The sequence below is a fragment of the Esox lucius genome, chromosome 7 (assembly GCF_011004845.1).
Source record: "Esox lucius isolate fEsoLuc1 chromosome 7, fEsoLuc1.pri, whole genome shotgun sequence".
Taxonomy (NCBI): Eukaryota; Metazoa; Chordata; class Actinopteri; order Esociformes; family Esocidae; genus Esox; species Esox lucius.
Genome location: NC_047575.1, coordinates 50,397,085 through 50,415,556, shown reverse-complemented (window position 1 = coordinate 50,415,556; position 18,472 = coordinate 50,397,085). Strand labels below are relative to the sequence as shown.

The window sequence follows — 18,472 nt, the reverse complement described above, 5'->3', positions numbered from 1 at the left end:
GGTCAAGGTCAAGGATACTTTATTGTCCCCGAGGGGCAATTATTTGTACAGCCAGCAGAAAAAAACACAAAAACACAACACACATACACCATAGTATAGAAGCACACAATCTCTAAGCCTCTAAAACACACTATTTAGAAAACAATACAATAAAAAACATCTTAAAACAGTTCTGACAATTTGTTTAAAATCGAGATAGAAGTCGGGATAAGAGAGTTTCTAAATCTATTTGACCTGCATCTGGGCATGGAGTACCTACGGCCTGAGGGAAGTAGCTTAAACTGGCAGCACAAAGGATGACTAGGGTCAGCTGCAATAGCTTGGGCCTTCTTCGCTACTCGGTTGGAATAAGTGTGAGAAAGGGGGGAGAAGTTAATGCCTGCAATTTTACTAAACGTCCTCACAATACTCTCTAGTCGTTTTTTGTGGACAAGGAACCAAACCAGCAGATAAAACAAAAGGTTAAGACAGACTCGATAAAACAAGAGTAAAACATTCTCATCAAAGTATGATCAATGTTAAAATTCCTCAATCTACGATAGAAATGCATACGCTGCTGGGCTTTGGCGCAAACAGCATCAGTGTGTGACTCAAAGCATAGCTTGCTGTCAATTATTGTGCCAAGATACTTGTATTCTTTAACTATCTCAATCGGTTTACCATCAATGATAGTGAGGGGTAGAGGGGGGCTCTGTTTCCTAAAATCAATAATTAATTATTTTGTTTTAGAGACATTAATGTTTAAAAAGGAACGCTTACACCAATCGTTAAAATCGTTCACAATTGGTCCATGGTCAGTCGCACTTCCATTTAAAAGAGACACAATGACCGAGTCGTCTGCAAATTTTAGGATCTGTCTACCATCATATTGTGAGCGGCATTCATTAGTGTATAAAACAAAAAGAAGAGGAGAGAGGACACATCCTTGGGGGGAGCCGGTAGAAGATAGAAGATTGCCAGAAAAGGCACCATTAACTTTAACCCTTTGAGATCTTGAGGTTAAAAAATCTACTAACCAGGCTATTAGCCCTGGGTTGATGTTGTGATTCTTTAAAAGTCTATCAGCTAAAATGTGGGGTTGAATACAGTTAAAAGCTGATGAGAAATCAATAAATAATAATCGCACAAATTGCTTTGACCCTTCCAAATGGTTAAAATCTCTATTGAGCAGGCTGCCCGTCGCATCCTCGACTCCCCTACCTGCCCTATAGGCGAATTGTAAAGGGTCAAGTTGAGACTGTGTTAGTGCTACAATCTCCTGTTTAATAATCTTTTCGAAAGATTTCATAATAAGCGATGTAAGAGCCACTGGTCTAAAATCGTCAATTGATTTGGGTCCTTTGGTTTTCGGCACAGGCACAATCACTGACTCTTTCCAGAGATGAGGGACCCGATGTAATTGCAGTGACTTATTGAATATAAAGGCAAGTATATCCGATAATGGCTCCGCGCAGCTTTTAATAAGACGGCCACCAATATTGTCTGGTCCAGGGCTCTTCCTTTCCTTCACCCCCCTAAGAATTTTGTGAACCCTGTCCTTACCTATAGTGATAGACACGTTTTGTTCTGGGCATGGTTCCCTAAACACAGATAATTCTTTAGTAAAATCGTAAACATTAAAACGGTTATAAAAAATATTTAATACATCAGCGAGCTCTTGCCATCAAAGGAAAGGTTTTTTCTATGATTAGTTTGTAAACCCATCATAGATTTCACACCGTTCCATGCGAGGCGAGACTGGCCACTGCTCAAAAGAGATTCGACTTTGTCCTTATATTTAAGTTTAGCTAATTTAAGCTCCCTCTTAACTTGCTTCTGCAGGTCATTATACAATAAGGCATCCCCCTGCATAAAGCTAATATTTCTCTGGTTATGTCACGGCTTTGGTTGAGGGAGCAAAGGAGGAACCGGAGAAGGCGTGGCGGATGAAGATTTTTATATATTTCAATGGAACAAATAAACAGAACGAGCGTTTACAAAGCGCACACAGCTCTGACATGATGCAGAGAACAATCACACACAAAGACAGGGGGAGCAGAGGGAACATATATACCGGGGGAAACAGCGATGATGATGAACAGGTGCACTAAACGAGACACAGGTGAAATGCATGATGAGACGGTGGTGTTAGAAAGCCGGTGACGTCGACCGCCGGGGCCCGCCCGCTGCAGGGGGAGGTGAACCAGCAGAGGTCGCAGTCGTCACAGGTTAATAATGTTTTTAACAGATTTTGACACCCATGGTTTGTTATTAGGAAAAATAGATATGGCCTTTTTAGGAATTATTTCATTTTCACAGAAACTTATGTAAGCAGAAACAGTCAATCAATCAATCAATCAAAATTTATTTATAAAGCGCTTTTTACAACAGCAGTTGTCACAAAGTGCTTTACAGAGACACCCGGCCTTAAACCCCAAGGAGCAAACAACAGCAGTGTTGAATTTCAGTGGCTAGGAAAAACTCCCTAAGAAGGTCGAATTTTAGGAAGAAACCTAGAGAGGACCCAGGCTCAGAGGGGTGACCAGTCCTCTTCTGGCTGTGCCGGGTGAGATATTAAGTGTCCAATTGGAATAATAAATAAATTTCTCTTGGCTAAATCCAGAGTATATTTGATTTTAGACTAGGTCAGAAGTATGACCAGGTGGACAAGGACAGGAACAGCAACGGTCCCCCCAAACCAGGTAATCCGCCGGTGTGGACCAGGACCTCATCTCCTTCTAAAATTTAAAATTGGAGGAAACTGAGAAAAGTTAGTAGTACATCCCTCATGTCTCAGCACAATAATATAGCAGCATAACACCTTGGAAACTGAGACGGGGGGGTCCGGTGACACTGTGGCCCTACCCGGGGGAGGCCCCGGACAGGGCCCAACAGGCAGGAAATCAATCCAACCACATTGCCAGGCATCAACCAAAGGGACACCCACCAACCGCAACCCCCCTGAATGAGGGCCGAGTATTGCTAGCAGCGTACAGCCCAACTGCACAAGTGCGCAATAGAGAGTCAACAACAAGCCAGTGACTCTTCCCCCGAAGGGCATTGGAGGGAGGGCATCACAGTGGCGACGAGAGCCCACCTGGCAAGACAGCAAGGGTGGACAGTATCAAGCCTACTGGTCACCTTCACGCCCCCGGGCCAGGCTACACCTAATTATAAACCGTGCTGTAGAGATGAGTTTTTAGTAGACACTTGAAAGTTTGCACTGAGTTTGCATTTCTAACCTTAATTGGCAGATCATTCCACAGGAGTGGAGCTCTATGAGAAAAGGCCCTGCCGCCAACTATTTGTTTAGAAATTCTAGGTACAATTAAAAGGCCTGCATCTTGCGATCTAAGGTTACGTGTAGGTATGTATGGCTGGATCATTTCAGCAAGGTAAGTAGGAGCAAGTCCATGTATTGATTTATAGGTTAAGAGTAAAACCTTAAAATCAGCCCTAACCCTAACAGGCAGCCAATGTAAGGACGCCAGGACAGGAGTAATGTGTTCAAATTTTTTTGTTCTAGTTAGGATTCTAGCAGCTGTGTGCAGCACTAATTGAAGTTTATTTATTAATTTGTCTGGATAACCAGAGAGAAGAGCATTGCAGTAATCTAATCTAGAAGTAACGAAAGCATGAATAAATTTTTCTGCATCAGTTTTTGATAGAAAGTTTCTAATTTTTGCGATGTTTCGAAGATGAAAATAAGCAACTCTTGAGACATATTTTATATGTTCTTCAAAAGAGAGGTCAGGGTCAAGGGTAACGCCAAGGTTTTTTACAGTTTTTTGGGATACGACCATGCAGCCGTCGAGGTTCACAGTGAGATCTGCTAACAACGCTCTTTGTTTTTTGGGTCCTAAAAGGAGCATTTCTGTTTTATTTGAGTTTAAGAGCAAGAAATTCTCTGTCATCCACTTCCTAATATCTGAAACGCATGCTTCCAAAATAGCTAATTTAGGGGCTTCTCCATGCTTCATTGAAATATATAACTGTGTGTCATCAGCATAACAGTGAAAGTTAATATTGTGATTTCGGATTACATCGCCCAGAGGGAGCATGTATAGTGAGAAAAGTAATGGGCCCAGAACCGAGCCTTGAGGAACTCCAAAGCATACCTTTGACTTGTCAGAGGATATGCCATCCACACTAACGAACTGATATCTTTCAGATAAATAAGATTTAAACCAGGCTAGAACATGTCCACGTAGCCCAATATTGGTTTCCAGTCTCTCTAAGAGAAGGGAGTGATCAATAGTGTCAAAAGCAGCACTAAGATCAAGAAGCAACAGGACGGATGCGGAACCTTTGTCTGAGGCCATTAAAAGGTCATTTGTTACCTTCACGAGTGCAGTCTCAGTACTATGATGAGATCTAAAACCAGACTGGAATATTTCATAAATGTTTTTTGTCTTTAGGAAGGCATTCAGTTGTTGGGAAACACATTTTTCTAAGATTTTTGAGAGGAACGGGAGGTTCGATATTGGCCTATAATTGTTTAATATGTCGGGATCTAGATTAGATTTTTTTAGAAGAGGCTTAATTTCCGCAATTTTTAATGAGTTTGGTACGCATCCGGAGGAAAGGGAGCAATTTATTATGTTCAGCATTGGCTGACCTAGCACAGGAAATAACTCCTTAAGTAATTTTGTAGGAATCGGGTCTAGCTGAGAGTTTGTGGGTTTAGAACTCATTACAAATTTTGTAAATGTGTCGAGCGATACAGTATCAAAAAACTCAAGTGTTCCCATAGACACCTGATCAGGGAGGTTCCGGAAATTTTTTGGACAACTGAGATTTTTAGGACCATAACTATTTAAGGATTCAGTTATTTGTTTTCTAATGGTGACGATCTTTTCATCAAAGTAGTTCATGTATTCATTACAACTAAAGTGAAGACCCACTTCACTTGCTAAGCTTTGCTTTTTTGTTAACTTTGAAACTGTATCAAAGAGAAATTTTGGATTGTTTTTGTTCGCCTCAATCAGGTTGGAGAAATAAGCTGATCGAGCAGACGTGAGTGATTTTCGGTATTGTACTGTACTGTCTATCCAGGCTAGTCTAAATACTTCCAACTTGGTGGAGCGCCACTTTCGCTCCAATTTTCTGGAGGCTTGCTTAAGTGCTCTAGTATTGTCGGTGTACCAAGGAGCAAGTTTCTTATTGCGTATTTCTTTAGTTTTTAGTGGTGCAACTATGTCTAATGTATTTCGCAGTATTGAGTTTAGATCCTCGATTTGATCGTTTACAGATTTATTTACTCTGTCTTTTATGAGCGAACTAGTAAGAATATCAAGGAATTTATTTGTAATCCGAGAATTTATAGTACGGCTTTTGAAACTCATTGTTTGGGGGGCAAGTGGATTTCTTGTTTTAACGGTAAATGTAATAAGACAGTGATCCGATAATCCAGGATTTTGGGGGTAAATTATTAGATCTACAATATCTATTTCTCGTGACAGGACTAAATCTAAGGTATGATTGTGGCAATGTGTTGGACCTGAGACATGTTGGATGAAACCCATTGAGTCGATTATGGCTTGAAAGGCTTTTTGAAGAGGATCATTGGGGTTTTCCATATGGATATTGAAATCGCCAAAAATTAGAATACTATCTGCCATGACTACAAGGTTAGACAAGAATTCTGGAAACTCATTGAGGAACATTGTGTTTGGCCCGGGGGGCCTATAAATAGTAGCTATGTAAAATGATTTTTCGGCCTGGTTAACTTTCATGAGTAAAGCTTCGAAAGAATGAAACTCTGTGATATGTTTGAGAGTAAGTTTATATTTACTGTCATAGATATTAGCGACACCCCCTCCTTTTCTGGACGCACGAGGGATATGATCACTAGTATAGCCAGGAGGAGAGGCCTCATTTAAGGCAGTGAATTCATTAGGCTTTAGCCACGTTTCACATAAACCAATAGCATCTAGTTTATGATCAGAGATTAATTCATTTACCGCAACTGCCTTTGGAGCAAGAGATCTAATATTTAGGAGTCCCATTTTGAGATGCGAAGTGATACAATTATTTTTATTTTTGACCGAGGTGGAGGAAGGCTTTATCTTAATAAGGTTGTTTTTGTTAGCATTACCTTGTTTAACTTTTCTCAGCCTGGAACAAGTCACAGTGACAATAGGTAAAGCTGTACTAACTACTCTGGCTATGCTATTGACAGACTCCACTATGCTAGCAGGCTGGCTAACAGCCTGCAGCCTGACCTGCACCCTATCTCATGTTAAAGCTATAGGAGTGAGACTCCTGTCAATGTTCCTAGACAAAAGAAGAGCACCACTCCAGCTAGGATGGAGTCCGTCGCTCCTCAGCAGATCAGGCCTGGCCCTATTTCTGGGAGAGTCCCAAAAAGAAGGCCAGTTATCTACAAACTCTACCTCCTGCGACAGGCAGAACTCCATTTTCAGCCAGCGATTTAGCTGCGCAAGTCTGCTGTAGAGCTCGTCACCACCCCTAGCTGGGAGGGGGCCAGAGACAATTACTTGATGCCGACAGTCTCAACAAGTTCATCCAAATCTGAACACTCTTCCTTAAATAAGTCCCAATCTGTGCATGAGTAACAGTCTATTAGCTCCTGTGTAGCGTCGTCAGACCAAACCGGAACCAAACGTCGTTCGGGTTTTGTTCTCCTTAGGACAGATTTGTAGACCGGAACCAAATAAACAACGTTATGGTCAGACAGACCAAGGGGAGCTCTACTAAATGATCTGTAGGCTCCTTTAACGGTACCATAACAGAGATCTAAACATTTCATATGTCTTGTAGGGCAGGTGACATATTGGGAAAAGTTACCCAACGATTTACCAAGCTTACAATGATTAAAGTCGCCCATTATAAAGTTTGGCGCGTCAGGGGCGATACTTTGCAACTGTTGCACAGTTTTTACAATTGTCTTTGATGCAATATCAGCATTCGCCCTCGGATGGATGTATACGAGTGTGACAAATATCTGTGGAAACTCTCTCTGCAAATAGTAAGGACGGAGAGAGACAGACATGAGTTCAATGTCAGGGGCGCATACAGTTTCTCTGACCGTAACGGTGTTGCACCAGCTCTTATTAACATACAAACACAGACCACCACCAAGTGATTTTCCTGTTGCTGCCGGGTCCCTATCAAGTCGCAGCGGTACTCCAAAACCATTGATTTCCAAGTCGGGTTGTAGATCCTGCTCTTTAAGCCACGTCTCAGTCAGTGCAATAAGACATGCATCCCTGTAGTCTGATACAAATCTGGCATTTGCTTGGAGTTCATCTACCTTACTCCGGAGGGATTGTACATTGGCGAGGATTATTGAGGGCAGAGGGATCCTCCGATGACCCTGTCTTTTGAGCCTCTGACGGACCCCGCCACGACTGCCTCTTTTCCGTGTCCTTGTTGGCTTCATTCCCTGGTCTCCATTGGAAGGACCATGCCCGATGATCTCCGCCGGGAAGGTTCCAGCTGGGTCCACGATTCCTCCTCCTGTTTCCTGGAGTAACAGTAGGAACTCCCGATTGTAACGGAGGTGGTACTCCAAACAGGGCACCCGCATAAAGTGACCAAAGAGGGTCAGAATAAGCAGAAAACCGGTCAGTCTTAAGTAAGTCATTGTTTTCTGTTTTCCAAACGAGGCAGTTAAATAATAATGAACTATATTAGTAATCACACACAATCGTTAGAAACAAACAAACAAACATGACCAAAACAAACACGACGTGCACAACTGCTGCTGCGTGTCACCATAGAACAGCGCCAACTGTTACAAGGTAACAGTGGATAGTCTCTAAATAAAAACGTCAAACGACAGTATTTATTACATAGGAAAAGGGGTGTGGTAAGATGCTGCCATCTGTCTTATGTCAATCAAACACATTCCCTTTGTTCTATCACACAAGTCAAATGCTATCTTCCCCCACCTTATCCTTCCTGCCATAATGTTTACTGTAGTGTTTACCCGAAGGGGCCAACTGACCTTACTGACCCCTGTTGTATCTTCTCCTATCCTGTCCTAAAACCCATTCATCTGCATCTGGACAGACAATAGATGCCCCCTATGCAAATACCAGATCCCCCACATTCCTCTACCTATCTTAACCGTGGGACTCAGTCCTTTACTCAGTGAGAATACATTGTATAAAGAAATTTCCACAACCAAAAACCTCTATTTTGTCTAATCAGACCACATGACCTTCACCCATTCCTCCTCTAGATCATCCAGATGGTCATTGGCAAACTTCAGACGGGCCTGGACATGTGCTGGCTTGAGTAGGGGACCTTGCGTGTGTTACTTATGGTTTTCTTTGAGACTGTGGTCCCATCTCTCTTCAGGTCATTGACCAGGTCCAGCCGTGTAGTTCTGGGCTTATCCCTCACCTTCCTCATGATCATTGATGACCCACAAGGTGAGATCTTGCATGGAGCCCCAGACCGAGGGAGATTGACCGTCATCTTGAACTTCTTCCATTTTCTAATAATTGCGCCAACAGTTGTTGCCTTGTCACCAAGCTGCTTGCCTATTGTCCTGTAGTCCATCCCAGCCTTGTGCAGGTCTACAATTTTATCCCTGATGTCCTTACACAGCTCTCTGATCTTGGTCATTGTGGAGAGGAGTGTGTGGACAGGTGTCTTTCATACAGGTAACAAGTTCAAACAGGTGCAGTTAATACAGGTAATGAGTGGAGAACAGGAGGGCTTCTTAAAGAAAAACTAACAGGTCTATGAGAGCCGGAATTCTTACTGGTTGGTAGGTGATCAAATACTTATGTCATGCAATAAAATGCAAATTAATTATTAAAAAAATCATACAATGTGATTTTCTGGATTTTTGTTTTAGATTCCGTCTCTCACAGTTGAAGTGTACCTATGATAAAAATTACAGACGTCTACATGCTTTGTAAGTAGTGCTTGTGTCCATGTAAAACTGTTATTTAGTTCCACTGTTCATGTAAAACAGTTATTCAGTTCTATTGTTCAAGTAAAATAATTATTTAGTTCCATGGTTCATGTAAAACTGTTAGTTTGTTATAGAGTGCTATAACCCAAGAAAATGTTGAATAGTTCTATAATGAAAAATATTCTAAATAGTTTTTCATCTATGAAAAATTGCAATGTAGATCTTTAATATGAATATCCTATATTAAATAAAGAAACAAAAAGGCAGTACAGGATTTATTTAACAATAAATAAATAGAATAATTTAAAAATGATAAGAACATTAGTAAAACAAATAATCCGCAGCCAGGCATTAACCCCCTCCCCACTTTTCTCTCCCATCACATCAAAGGAATGTTAGGTAAGTAGACACATCAACGCTACGTCACAAGAATGTTAGGTAAGTAGACACATCAACGTTACGTCAAGAAGGTTAGGTAAGTAGACACGTCAACGTTACGTCACAGGAATGTTAGGTAAGTAGACACGTCAACGCTACGTCACAGGAATGTTAGGTAAGTAGACACATCAACGCTACGTCACAAGAATGTTAGGTAAGTAGACACATCAACGCTACGTCACAAGAATGTTAGGTAAGTAGACACATCAACGTTACGTCAGGAAGGTTAGGTAAGTAGACACATCAACGTTACGTCAGGAAGGTTAGGTAAGTAGACACATCAACGTTACGTCAGGAAGGTTAGGTAAGTAGACACATCAACGTTACGTCACAGGAATGTTAGGTAAGTAGACACATCAACGCTACGTCACAAGAATGTTAGGTAAGTAGACACATCAACGCTACGTCACAAGAATGTTAGGTAAGTAGACACATCAACGCTACGTCACAAGAATGTTAGGTAAGTAGACACATCAACGTTACGTCAGGAAGGTTAGGTAAGTAGACACATCAACGTTACGTCAGGAAGGTTAGGTAAGTAGACACATCAACGTTACATCAGGAAGGTTAGGTAAGTAGACACATCAACGTTACGTCACAGGAATGTTAGGTAAGTAGATATAAGCATTATAAGTAGATATTAACATTTCACAAATTATCTTCCATTTGGGTCTGTCACTTGGTAGAACATGTCTAGGGGACACGCTCAAACGCACAACCTGAATACTAATTAAATCACGCCTTAAGCGGAAACAGGTGTAAAGTCAACCGGGACATTTTTACCAGCAAAATCAGTGCATTAGCATTCCTTGTGAATATGTCATATTGGATTTATTTGGCATATTTAAAACTATGTCACAAGGATTTGTGGAAAAAGGACAACAAAAATATTCTTCAAACATAAACATTTTCTATACATATTCCTTAAAGAATAATAAATATAAATGCATTCAATTTTTATATGGTCCTTTTTGGAAATATAGACAGGAATAGATCACTGTGTTTAGGGGTTAATCAGGGTGGGATCAGGACGACTTTCATATCCACTGAAGGAGCAGAGTCTGGCTTGAGAGGAATACAGCTCTAACCCTGAGCCCTGATCTCTCACCTCTAACCTTGAGCCCTGATCTCTCACCTCTAACCCTGAGCCCTGATCTCTCACCTCTAACCTTGAGCCCTGATCTCTCACCTCTAACACTGACCCCTGATCTCTCACCTTTAACCCTGACCACTGATCTCTCAACTCTAACCCTGACCACTGATCTCTCAACTCTAACCCTGACCACTGATCTCTCACCTCTAACCCTGACCCCTGATCTCTCACCTCTAACCCTGACCCCTGATCTCTCAACTCTAACCCTGACCCCTGATCTCTCACCTCTAACCCTGAGCCATGATCTCTCAACTCTAACCCTGACCACTGATCTCTCACCTCTAACCCTGACCACTGAACTCTCCCCTCTAAGTTTGACTCTTGACATCTAACCTCCAACCCTGGAGAATGCACATCACTGTCAACCAGAGACCTGCTGTCTGTAAGGCGGAACTCCTTGTCCCAGGCCAGACAGTATCCAGATAGAGGGACGGTGGGATGAAGGGGTGTAGAAGGAGGGGAGGAGAGAGAGGGAGCAGGGGAATGGGACAGAGAGGGGAATTGAGACAGGGGGAGAGGGGTGAAGACTGAAGTTTCTGATCCCAGCCACTGATCTTGGGTCAGGATGTTCATGGTTAAGGGGGAATCAGATCTTCTGTCTGGTATGGAGACAGTCAGCAGGGTCTCCAGGCTGTCATCATGGTGAAAGGTTGGGATGGTGTCTGTCTCCTGGTTGTTGTCATGAAAAAAGGCAATGGAGACTTTCAGCTGGTAACCCTGGTAACTAGAAGGGGCGGATCCACAGCTCTTTGACTCTGCATCATTCTCATCATTCTCCCACACCTTCGAGGGACACACCTCCTCCTGAGTCAGAATACACTTTGTTGACAACACAGCACCTCCCTGTACAGAAATACAGACAGTTTACACCCACACACACACACACACACTCAGTAAATATTTAGAGATTTCTGATTGGTTAGGCTACCAGCACATCTGGAGTTTGTTCGGTGGTCTTCAAGTAGCAGCAGATCGGAGCAATCGGAACAGTCAGCAGCAGGAACACGCCCACAAGCAGACTCAGCCAAACTGGAGAAAAACACACACACACACACACACACGCGCACACAGACACACACACGAACACACAAACCCACACACATACAAACACACAAACATAATTGTTTAACACATTTTCATCTGAGAGAAACCATTAAATAACAGGAACAATAAAAACACAGGTTCAGCCTGTTCTTTATGCTTTAAGAAAACAAAATTACATGTGTGTGTCAGTCTCTCTGTGTGTGCATGTGTGTGTGTATGTGTACATGTGTGGGTGTGTATGTGTGTACAGGGGTGTGTGGGTGTATGTGTGTGTGTGTGTTTGTCGGTGTGTGTGTGTTTGTCTGTGTGTACATGGGTGTATGTGTGTGTGTGTGTGTATGGCAGGTGAAAAGGGACTTTAATAAGCTATATAAACGACCTATTGTGCATACCACCGCGTATGCGACCGTGTATACGTGTATACATGCATGCACCCATGGATACCCGTTCCTATACCCGTTGTGTTGTCGCGAGAGGCTGTGTCCTGGAAGGGTGCTACATCCCCTTGAGATGGCTGCAACCATGAGCAGCTATGGCTCTATCTGCTGGTGGAGTCGGGAACTCAACCCGTCAAAACATGGCATTCCCGCACACCTGAGACTGATCAGGGTTTGATGACCTGAAGGGTTTTAAGGACTGGAGACACTGTTAGGGGGAGAGGGGGTTTTTGGGAGACAAGCTGCGGGTTGTGTGTTCTGGGAAGGACCAGACCGCTCCAGTATCGTATCCAGTGAGGAAAACGGAAGGCTGGAAACACCACCAGACATTAGAAGGACTTACAACTGGAATAGCCTCGGGCTATGACACCCAGTAAAGTAAGATTGAAAGACTGTTTACTTACCTGAGGAAATCAGGATTACCGCCAAGAAGAAGCGTCATTTAAGTTTTCTGTTGAAGGTAGACCTGACCCTGAGTTACCTTTTTGAATTTGACATGCTGTTTCTGTTAATTCCTTAGAACTATAATAAAATCCTTGTTCATCCTTGAGCTTTGTGTCCTCGCACTAATTGAGCAGTCCCGCTAAGAGCTGTGTAGCCTCTCATGACGTCACACCGTATATAAGACGCGTCAGTATACACGTTCAGTCCACTGTCATAGACGACCTACCCAGACGACTGAACGCAGGTGTGTACGCGTGTAGATATTATCCCGTACAGTAGAGGGCGCAGTAACCCGGGATCTCTAGTCTGTACGAACAGGAAAAACACCTTCGACAAAGAGACGAAGGTTCGTTTTTCTGCTAAATACAGGTGAGTGAAGGTAGTCATTCATCTAGCTAAAACCACCAGGCATGTTGACTGGAGTTGCTTGGTTATATGTAATATAGCTAGTTACCATTGGGTTATGTTGCCTCTGTTTGTTAGCGACATTGTAATATTTTTTTTCACTCTCGAACATTTCAACATTGTGGCCATAAACTGTCGTCCATTGGCTATAGCCTACAGCCTCCCTTCCTAAACCAAAGTTAATGTACATTGCTCAGTCAAGCCTGTTGTTGCTTAATGTTGTGTAGCCCTATAACCGCATCTTTTTTATTCTAAATTTTTGGTCCATTTTTAAATATTATTGTCTTTGCTATGCGGTTTTCTCTGTATACGTTTTAACACAAGCGAGACTGGATGGCTAGTTAAAACCACAGACCACGAATTCAAATTGCAGATATTAACATGTTTTTTATTAGTATATTTACGATTTTGCATCTCTCTTACAGGTTTCCCATGAAGAATCTATTTTATTTCAACCTTTTCTATAAACAGGACTTCTTTCTCATACATTTTTCTTCACAGGAATCTGATAGGCCTACCTGTAATGTGTAGCCCATATACTTTATTTTTCAGTATTTTAGATATCATTTGAATGTACATTGTAAATATGGAAATAAATGCTTTAACGACTTCTGGTTATTATTCACTAAATGTAATATATACATATTCAAATATTTCATTTGTCTTTTGAGTTTTCATGGAATTCCTAACATGAGCATTGCAGTTTTACATTGTGATTACACAGTGCAGATCGGTGAGTGTCATATTTCTCTAGAGATTAGTATAAATAATTTGGTACTCTCTACATTGTTTTCATAAGTTTTATTCTCGCTCTTTTCTGTTTTATAAAATCAATAACTTTATTTAAATAACAACAGTAGATTTCTAGCAAGCTATAACCCCGTAGTCTTACCAACACCCGAATTAATCATGTATAGGCTACTTCGTTTAAGAAGGTACTGAAAAAAACACAAATATGCCATCGCTCAAACTTGGCAAGAAGCGCGGATAAATAAAATGTAAAGCATGTTGTTCGTGTAAAATCAGACATCAGGTTGTCATTTTTTCATGCCCTGGCTGAAGAAATATTAAGTTATTTGGGATTGTGATTGGCTGTATTAAATAAGTCTCAAAATTGTGCTGATATAGGCCTACTGTCAAAATGAATCGCATCTCCAGTCTCCAATCGCGTTTTCAAGTCAGTATATGTTTCTGGCGACAATAAACTACAAAACTATTTTTTTGCACCTGCTATTGACTGCGCTGCACATAAGTGAACAATTTCCTCCGGTCGACTGCTCTATTTTCCGTCATAAATTCTACTAGAGAAGAGATGTTCTCATAGGACTGCGTGGAGGTTTTCATATTCGGAGCATGCAAATGGAAAAAGTTGCGGAATCGTTTCTTTTTTTGTATTTAATTCTCATTAATTCTGATGACAAATGGTCTGTATCGGTTACTACACTGTCAAATTATTTTGATGGCTTTATTGGTGATGGAACTTGAATTGAGTCGATATGCTACTGTTTTAGTAGTTTTGAAGGTGAGACATCTATAGGCGAATTATCATTAACACAATAATGCTTTCTGCTCCTCAAGCGCAGATATTAGAGATATATTCACAAATATCGAATCACCTAAACAACACACTCAGGGTTGCAGTGTCATAGGTAGATCACCTACTGTTTATTGAGGGTTACGATGTTGTTAAAGTCTCCCTTGGGTTATCCCACCTTTAATGAAATAGTTACTATTACTACAATATATTATTGTATATATCAAATGTAGGCCTATCATTTTATTGCCTTGCACTCTGATGCCTGCATAGCCACAACGAATATTTTGGGATTGCAATAGTTAACTTATGGTCCAAAGACACTGCATGAAATATATTAGAACCCCGACATTCAGACTTGGAGACTATTTATAGGCATTCAGACATATTAAACTATGTAAAACTGTCTTAAGTTCACATTACTAGCAGTATCATAGAAGCAAAAAGGATGCACAATATGCTCTTTAATCAGCAAAGCTCATAATACATTTCCATCCTTGGTAATGCCAAGATGTGAAGTCTTCCATGCCAAGTTTAATCTCTTTTTTTCTACTTCTGGTCATCAGCTGTCAAATGTTAACAATATGTAGGCCCGAGACCTCAAACTTACTGTGCAGGTTATTTCCTGCCCAGTAGGAACACATTACTCAGCTAATATAGTCCAGACTAGTAATAAATAGAATGATTTCTTCAATGTGTATTACTCAATGGAATAGGTTTGTACTGTATATTGGGGGGTTCAGGGTCAATGGATCCAAAGTGTGGGGAACACTGGTGTGTAATGAATGGGGAAAGGGAGGCTGGTTCCAATCGCGGAGCAGGCGGTTTATAAGGGAGACGAACTCCCAGTAGGGCAAGGCGAAGGACGGTCGTACAGGCTAGGGTCAGAATCACAGGGCTAGAGACGAAGTCGAGGAGCAGATCAGGCAATGGTCAAAACACGAGAATCGATATCGGGATAACACTAGGCAACGGCGAAAACAGAAGGCTCAGTAATGAATGACGGCATGACAAACATACCTCACAAAGGGCAGGGAGAACTGAACCAAACTAAATAGGGGCATAAACCAGACACAGGTGGAGGCACAGGTGCTCAGAATGAGGGTGACTGTGACCAATAAACACTTGGTCACAAATAAACCCAATGATTACTTTGAAAGTTAAAATGTTTAACTGTCATAGTGATCCATGAGTGATGAAAGGCAGTTCTCCAACTCGATATGAATTATGGCTTTGATATGCGCGCTACTCAACCATCACAGGTATTGCAGTACTTCCTACTCGTTCCCCTTATTCCGGCAAACGTTTTACTCTACCTCTTGAGCAACAAAAGGCACTCACTTTATAAAACATAGTCAAACTTACCCTGCAACTATGCCTAAATACAAAACAAATACATCGCCCAAAGTGTTTTCACATATGGAGAACTAAATGTGCCATAATATGAAATAAATATATAAATAATGAAATATTTAAATATATAAATAAATAAATACACATTACATTTGCATTGTGTACACTTATGCATCGTTCAAATCAAATAGACATTTCATTTGGATGGTGTGATGTTGTGCGTCATCCAAATGCAATGGGGCGGGACCTCACCCAATTGATAGAGCTGTCCTCATTGGACTGTGTGTTTTATGCTTGGAACACTGTAATTGGACACTTGAGAAGCATCCATCAGATGAGGCTGTCAATCATGTAGCACTTGAACAAGTTTCAGTGCGCCCTTGTCGTTATAGATACACAATTGGGTCGCTTTGAGAACTATTTACTCAGAGGCATGTGGCCTGTTTTCAGTTAGGCTACTTTCATTGTGGCAAGTGCGTAATCAGGTGGAGGACTGGAAAAGTGGGTGTGTTTTGTTTATACCAGGCTGCCAGCACCGATGTATAGCTCAATAGTAGGCATAAGCCTTTAGAAGATAGGAAAAATACAGATTTCACTGTAGCAATGTTATTTAGTTGCCGATAGAATAAATAGACGCAAGGTGTGATACATAGGGACCAGGTCCAGGCAGGCTGGACAAAACAGACACAACTCAAGTAATGTTTTCCACTTCCCTGTTATAATCAGGTTTAACAATCATAACAAAACGTTACTCCCAACACCCATTCAAAAACTGAATAGGCCTGAATGTATCAGGCAGACTACACATAGACATAATCAATCTGACATGTCTAATCCAGAGCGGCCCTGATGAGATACTGAAATAGCTTTTTAATTTCTATTCTCCGTGAGTTGGGCTACTGGGATGATGTGTTTGTATCACCATTTATGCAGGGAACACAAGCATGCTGGGCTGCCAAAATTAGTGCGTTGTGCAACTGAAGTTCGTTAGCATCTATTGCCTGGTTGCTACTGTTGGTCAGTGTTGTCTCAATATCTTTCTCTAATTGTGTAACGTCCTAGAAACTATACATTTGAATGGACTTAATACTGCAAATGTTTTTTTTTCAATACCAAAACTTGTCCAAATTAGAACATTAATTTGTTTAGAAAAAGAGCATGATGTGCTTTGTGATTTTGGAAAACTGCTTTACACTTTTTATTGGAATTTAATATCAATCAAATGTATTAATATCGATTAGGATGTAATTGAACAGTGTTTAATATATTTTCATACCAGTTTATGGTGCCTACAAATTCTACCTAAAAACATTTAGACGACCCGTATCTGTTAACCAGCCAATACTTGCTAGATTCTTCTGGGTTAAAACAGGTTGTTCAAGGAGTGGAGTGTCAGGTTTCCAGTAACAGTGTTTTCAGTGTGCAAAGACGTAATGGAATGGGAACCCCTCAATCATACTGAATGTCCCACTCCTATATTTCATTTGGATTGCGCAGACAAGCAAACAATATATATATATATATATATTTTTTATAATGACATTATTAAAAATATAAATAAATATAAACACATTGCACTTGCATTGTGTACAGTCGTGCATCATCCAAATAACCCAAACATTTCATTTGGATGGTGTGAAGTTGTACGTCGTCCAAATGCAATGGGGCGGGACCTAACCCATTTGATAGAGCTGTCCTCATTGGACTGCAGTGGTTTATGCTTGAAACACTGTGATTGGACACTTGAGTGCCAACTATCACATGAGCGCTGTCAATCAAGTAGCAACCGAACAAGTCCCATTGTTTCCTTGTCCGTCATGGATACACATTTGTGTCGCTTTGAGAACTCATTAACCAGAGAATCAACCACATGATCAAGTGGAGGACCGGAGACGTGTTTGTGTCTTGGTTGTGCCGTGCTGCCAGCACCGTTCTACAGCTCAATAGTAGGCCTAAACCTTGACAAGTTAGAGTCGTTTGTAAACGTCAACAAAGATAAAGATTTCACCGTAGCCAAGTTTTTTCATTGCCGATAAAATACAGACGCAATGTGTTAAACAAGGAGTTGGGTGTTGAGATACATTTTAAATAATGCTGATTTAATAACCATGTATTTCTATGTTTTTGTTGTATTAAATTGTATGCTGCAGTCAGGTTAGGAAAAATATTGAATATAATAACTTTCTATGTTTAAAACTCCATACATTCTGTTGTAATTCTCACACATTATCTCTCTCTCTGTAGAATAGGTCGAGACAGCCTTTTGTCTTACATTAACTCACACTCACTCTGACTTTTCACCTGTCTTGTTTAGAGAGACAGGATTAAAACCCAACAATTAACATGCAGGGGAGGCCGCCTCCTATAACAGCAGGAAGAGACCTTCTGTCTCCCACCCCTGATGTTCTGGCGTAGGTTTGGTCAAAAGAATGTAAATGACTGTAACTTGGTAAAGGATTTCACATCTGTATTCGAGAATCTGTTGATCTGTGACTGAAAATAACCCCAAGGGGGAAGAGTTTACAGCATGTCCTTCTTCACTGGACAGCGAAAACAAAGAAATTCGTCCAACATGTCACCATGCCAACAAAGAGCCAATAAGGATGGGTTTTACTCACAAGAGTGAAAAGTAACCACCCCTGAGGCGGGAGAAACAAAACCAATGGTTAATCTTGATTCGGCGCGATTATTTGTGGAAGCTTGAGGGTTAAAACAAGTATTTGACCGTTGCAGAGTATTTCATGTATTTTGACTCATAATTTTCTATTAATAAATCTACTTGGTTAAATCTT

General features: G+C 41.1%; 1 protein-coding gene across 3 annotated transcripts in view; it reads right to left on the bottom strand.

Moving 5' to 3' along the window:
- Positions 1 to 9,140: 9,140 nt before the first annotated feature.
- The window catches only part of crfb12 (cytokine receptor family member B12), a 30,769-nt gene continuing 21,437 nt past the window's right edge, over positions 9,141 to 18,472 (bottom strand). For all 3 annotated transcript variants that reach the window (XM_034293546.1, XM_034293547.1, XM_029121270.2), the window contains 2 exons: positions 11,392 to 11,492; positions 9,141 to 11,306 (listed from right to left, as the gene is read on the bottom strand). In XM_034293546.1, the coding sequence (XP_034149437.1) occupies positions 10,314 to 11,306; positions 11,392 to 11,492 (1,094 nt within the window). In that variant the 3' untranslated portion in view covers positions 9,141 to 10,313. The remainder of the gene's footprint in view (positions 11,307 to 11,391; positions 11,493 to 18,472) is intronic.